The following is a 6,000-nucleotide window of genomic DNA, read 5'->3' as shown; positions in this document are numbered from 1 at the left end:
GATCGACTGTTGCTTATTACTTACAACCCTAGCGCACATCAATCGGAACAACATCTATGTTTTGATTGGTCGGAATTCAAAATACATGTCAGTAACATACCTGCCAACCCCCGGGGAGTCTCCCATATTTCGAGGTAATCTCCCGGCGCCCTCCCGTTTTGCAGTTTCTCCCAGGAGACCCTCAACCTTCATTATAAATAATCTTCATCCACACAGCCATACGTTTTATGTTTGTCTAAAAACCCTACTCCGGAAAAATGTCTTCAAACCTAAATGTTGGCAGGTTTGCAGTTATTTGGGGGGTAGAAAGGACTTACCTGCTTTCCTGCAAATATATTCAGCTTCATCTTTGTTCATTCTGTTTCATTTCACATTTCTTTAGACGTGCAGCACCAGAATGTGTCCAAACTTGCGACCGGTACTGTATATTGTCTTTTAAATTCAGTTTGCCGTGGATTCATTCTCGTCTTGATTGTGACGACTCAGACGAGGTGGTCTCGCCTGCAGCTCCACTGATTGCTTTGCAGTCTGTCTGCCACATGTTTTGATATATTACTCAAAAGTTGAGGAACTCAGCACACACTCCGAGCATTTAATCTCCTTTTGTCAACATCTTCCTCCCATTGATATCCATTCCATTCTTCACCTCACCCTGTTCTCAACATTTCAACCGTGACACAGTTGGCCGTGCCACTATTTTTAGAGAAGTGGTCGGCCCGTATTAGCCAAACATAAGGGCGCTGACCTGCCCAGCTTGGTTTGTGCGGGTGGAAGTGAACCTGAGATCTCCTCCGCTGGTGTTGACTTTGGAAAGCCTCACTGTTGTTAAACGAGGAACTTTCGGCGCTGTATTACAGTGGTGGCCTTTTTACATGCAGGTAGCTGAGGCGCTCTCGTTCCTACTGTGCAATTATTTTTGCTGTGTAAGGTGATTATCTCCAGAAACCGACGCAAAACAGGAGGAAGTAAGAGGCTTTCTTAAAATCTCCCTGAGGTTTTGGGTGTAAGCTTATTTGGACTCAGCACCCCCCGGGAAGGGACCTCGTCAGAAACGTGCTTCCCGACAGTTGCAGGCGGCCCTGGGAAGTTTGGACGCTCGCCAAATGTGCTCCGATTCGTGTAACTCGGCAGGCAGCAGCAGTCGGAGTCGGAGTTGGACCCATGCCATTCATTCACGTGGTATCCTGTTGTTTTAGGCTTGTCATGATAGCCCCTGGTGCATGATTGAAAACATGTTGGAGTAGCTGGTACTATTCTGTGGCAAGGGGGGGAAGCAGTGTCCCTATTAAGGCAATTGACTGTCAAAGGCACTGAAGCAGCATGAAAGAGCAGTGTGTTAAATAGTCATGTCATACTTAACTGATTTCTATAAGGCTTTTTTTCACCCTGACATTTGACCTTCAAAAGAAAAGAGAGGGAAACTGCCCATCATCTGTTTGGTGGATGATGATACATTTTAAGGTGTTTTGATTTCTGTGGTAAGGTCACATTTGTGAGGTTTTGGTATGATTTGTTTGGTTTTCCTTCCTCTGCTTTTTTTTTTTTTTTTTTTTTTTATTGGACGGTGCCGTGTTAAAAAGTTCCGGTTTGCCGTGACACCACAACGTGCCCCTCCAACTCCAGCACATCTCCTCGCCTCTCTAAACTGAACCAGATGGAGCCTTTCCATATAAAACTTTCACTCCCTTTTATGTCTTGCACAAAGCAGGGAGCCATTAGAAGAAAAAAAAAGAGGGGGGGGTTTACATGTTATATTGTGTCCAGTTAATGAAGTCCAAATGCAGTAAGACTCATCTGTGTCTCACAAAACAAAACATTTGATAGAACACATACAGCTCCCAACGCTGAGTACGATCATAGTCTTTGAAGAAATCCTCTGTCACTGATTCATATCTGTCCTGTATTAATCCTGCTGTCAGCCCTTTCTCTAATGTTACAAACACCCTATTAATACGCTGTAACACCCAACTCAACCGGTCAGAGAACAATGCTCTAAACACTTCAAAACTCCACTGATCAAAAGAAGCACTAGAAGAGATTTACTGTAACGCTCAGTGTGTCAAACGCTGGGGTCATGTTGTTTGAAGGAGAGTGGACTTTTTTTTTTTTTTTTTTTTTTTTTTTTTTTTTTTCAGTGGTTGTCATGTTTGTGGGAGATGCTGTCAGCCTCCTGCTGTCCACACCAGTGATATACATTGATTCAGTGTCTGTTTCACACACAAGCAGCCTGAAACCAATTTTGTGGCTGCTTCCAGCAGCTGTTCACCATTGCCAATTTGGTTCCTTCAAGTTAAGATATTTCACACACTTTCACCAACCATTAATAATCTACAGCATCAACAGTGTTGGGAGAGTCACTTAAGAACTAATTAAATTCATCATTACACATTACTCATTGAAAACACTTTGCTAATTACTCAAATGTTATATACTCTGCTGTATATCACTCTGCTGTCAAATGTCAGCAGCATCAAAGACGCCTTAAACAACTCCAAACCCTCCACACCCACACGTCGCATCCTTTGTATCTAGACCAAAAAGAGACCAAACTGATATCAATCCTCCATCCCACCTCCAGTAACACAGCCACCAAGCTGACTCTCGAATGTCAAAGTGCCGGTATTGCTAACACTACGAGTTACTGAATAAAGTAATCACATGACTGTAACAAGTTACTAAGTAAAGCATTACGGAGTCGGACAAATGTGGATAATATTACACACTTTCAAATAGTTTCTCCTTGGAGACCTTCTCAGTGTTACTCTACTTTCTTACCTCTGCACACTTGGACATTTGCTGCGTCTCAGATTCCCCCTTTCGAAATGTTACAAAAACTGTCGGCTGTAGCCGCCCAGTTCCGACATCGGAAAAGGTCCGGCTTTTTGAAAACTCTCTGAACGCCCGACAAGCACTTGGAAGCAAACTGAGGCCCTGACATCACTGGATTGTCTGGATATGAGCAAAGGTCTCCAGGATTCATTTGTGTGTAATGGATCCAGCCAGTGTCTGAGTCATTAACATATATACTGAAGTATGGATGAAGGTATAATATAAATATTTATGAATACCAACCAAAAATAAGCAGAAATTGAATATCATTTCGCAATACATATGTATGTGTATATAATACGCACATGTATGAGGCTGGTGTGTTTTATGCTGCAGTGTCCCTATCAGGAGGAATAAAAAAGAAAGGCAGAGAGTGAGTGTGGCCAAGAGTCACTCAGACACAGTCCAGTCTCAGGCAACGAGCAACCACTGCAACAACCAGCTTAAAAGCAGAAAGCAGTTGAGCTACAGCAATAACTTCAGTGTGGTACCTGATTGAAAGTTTGCTTTTTTTTCCTAATAAAGACACCTCCAACCTCGTCCGCCAGCTGTTCATACTGGAATTTTCCTTTTCTTATTTCAACGCTTTAAGATTTCCTTATTATGTACAACTCTTAGGGCTTTTTCCCCTCTCACATTTTTACTATTGCTCTCATGGAAGGGAGGGGCAGCTCCAGATGTAGACAGAGAGAGAGCGTCTATTTCCAGTGTTCAGTGTTAGCGTGAGCAGAGAGAGAGAGAGAGAGAGAGGGGGACAGAGAAAGAGAGCTGTTTTGACAGTTGTGTTGGGGAACACTGAACACACACACCCACACACACACACAAACACACAGACACACACACACACACTCAGCCAGGTCTCTGTAATCACGGTTTTTGCCGAGTGGTGGTTATACCTTCCAGAGGAGTTCACGCCCCCTTGAACTGTTTTGGCTGACTTTGTGGTGTACACTTCTGACAGTGAGCGAGTGAGGGAGAGAGGGAGAGAGTGAGGGAAGGGGAGGGAGCAGTGTTGCTTGTGGGAGGAGAAGCAGGAGGGAGTGAGCTGGAGGAAGGAGAAGCCCTCTCAGTTTCTGTGAGCCCTGCTTGCTGTAGGCTACAGAATGAGCGCAGTTGCTTTCCTCTCAGTCTGAGAGGCAACTGCTGTTTTTTTTTTCTTTTTCTTTTCTTTTTTTTTTTAGTTTTTCCTTCCGTTCCAGTGCCAGACATCAGTGGGAGACTCTGCAGATTTGTTTCCCCTTCCCTCACAGTACTTTTCTGGACCTCTCTCCCCCTCCTGTGTTATTATTTTTGTGCTTGGGAAGTACCATGCCGGTGGTTGGCGTAGCCTCCAAGCTCAGGCAACCCTCCACAGTGGGCACGAAACCGGTGCACACGGCTCTCCCCATCCCCAGCGCGGTCAGAGCGGCCGCCTCACAGGGCTACATGGCCCGGCAGCAGGAGCTCAGGGCAGGTGAGGGCACCCCGGGGCTCTCCTGCCAGCTGTCAATCAAGTCTGATTACCAGCAGGAGAGGACACCTGAAGGGAAGTCCAGAGCTGAGACGGAGGAAAGCAAGATCTGCAAGGTTAGTGGAGACACACACACTCTTGCTGTGTGTGTCTGTGTGTGTGTCTGTGTGTGTATAGGAAGCGTAGTGACGCTCCACAGGTGTCAGGGGTGAGCGAGCCAGCAGTGTCTCTCTGTCTGTCTCTGTCTGTCCCGCTGGTTTCCTCCATCGGGCTTTGCGCAGGTGTCTGGCCTCGCTCTGGGCACGAGCACACGCGAATGACTCATGTGTGAGATGATGTCGCTGGTTTGTGATCATCAGAGAAGAGGGGAAACTAGATGACTAACGTATCACTGGCAGTGTATTACCTCATCCTGCTGCCCATTCACTCTGTATATAATTTACTAATGTGTGTGTGTGTGTGTGTGTGTGTGTGTGTGTGTGGAATGGAAAGTTCAGGGATTGTGTGTGTTGGAGTATTTAGTGAAGACTATTAAGATCCCCACCTGTGAAGTGAACCGTGTCAGCTCCTCTGTGGGGTTGGAGACTAATACAGAGGTAATGTGCTACCTGAGAAGCCCCACAGATGAGGGGAACATGCCCCCCCTCCCCATCCTGTCTCCTGATGCAGGGTAATATTTCAGATAGATTACCAGTGTGCCCCCCTCGCTCCCAGACTATATTCTCAATATCTCCAACAGCGTCAAAATGTTGCAGATGGTTTAATGGACGCACAGAGATCATTGTTAAGTGCTTCGCCATACTAAACTCCGTCCGTGCCAAGTTCTTTCCTTTTTGCAGAAATGTTTGGCTCAGGTTCTTCAGGCTGTAGCAGAGAAGGCGGGGTAGGTCCAATCTTGAGGAGGAAGGAGTTTTCAAAACTCCCCGCCAAATAGTTTCAGCGGCGCCTCGGCCCGTCCCACATCCAGAGCTGTCAGAGCACAAACTGAAACTTTCCTGTTTGGCCGGTTGATCTCTCCCCCCTCCCCTCCTCTCCTCTCCGCCCGCTGCTGCCTCTTTCTACCGTTACAAGACTTCCTGACAGAGACAAAAAAAAAAAAGAAAAGATTCCCTGACCCTGATTCTTTTTCTGGCTCTCAGACTTCTGATACTGAACAAAGCTGCTGATTTTCCTCGTGACCCAGAGGAAACATGGGCAGAAGACATCAAAGCATGGGTCAGCGCTCCCCTGCCTCTAAATCCTCCCAGCATGTCCGTGACTGAGTCCAAATCGCCTGCAGGGTGATTATGAGAAGGGTGTGTGTGTGTGTGTGTGTGTGTGTGTTTCATCATTAACCTGCTGCTGAACTGGCAACTTTAGCTTGACTTTCAGCTTGTTAACGCAACTGGGTTCTTAAAAACCTCCTGTTTGGTCCATTAAAAGTAGCTGTTAGAGTTTGAGGAAGATGAAGCTGAAGACCAATGTGTCAGCATCCATCTCCCATCATGCTCTGAGAACTAAACCTTTCATGCAGGTTGTATCGGACCTTCCCTCTCAACTAGTATGTACAACTTGTTTGACCTTTAATTCATTACAGTCCATTTTCTTCAAGCTCCTCTGTAGCAGACTTGCTGCAGTTACACTGTGGCTCTGACCTTTGCCCTGCTTCTGCTTTCTAAGACTATTCTCATGCTCTTATTGATGGAGCATCAGCTAAATTGCCTGACATGTACAATCACTGG

The 6,000-nt window shown here is 45.9% G+C and overlaps 1 protein-coding gene across 2 annotated transcripts in view; it reads left to right on the top strand.

Moving 5' to 3' along the window:
• Nucleotides 1–3,919: 3,919 nt before the first annotated feature.
• The window catches only part of nav3 (neuron navigator 3), a 206,237-nt gene continuing 204,156 nt past the window's right edge, over nucleotides 3,920–6,000 (top strand). For both annotated transcript variants that reach the window (XM_087174682.1, XM_023408709.1), the window contains exon 1: nucleotides 3,920–4,395. In XM_087174682.1, coding sequence (XP_087030808.1) covers nucleotides 4,138–4,395 — 258 coding nt within the window. In that variant the 5' untranslated portion in view covers nucleotides 3,920–4,137. The remainder of the gene's footprint in view (nucleotides 4,396–6,000) is intronic.

Source organism: Seriola lalandi, unplaced genomic scaffold (genome assembly GCF_002814215.2).
Source record: "Seriola lalandi dorsalis isolate HSWRI2012SDOR001 ecotype SW California unplaced genomic scaffold, Sedor1 jcf7180002054371, whole genome shotgun sequence".
Classification (NCBI taxonomy): domain Eukaryota; kingdom Metazoa; phylum Chordata; class Actinopteri; order Carangiformes; family Carangidae; genus Seriola; species Seriola lalandi.
Note: the sequence above shows the minus strand (reverse complement) of the source record. Positions and strands in the feature narration are given on the sequence as shown.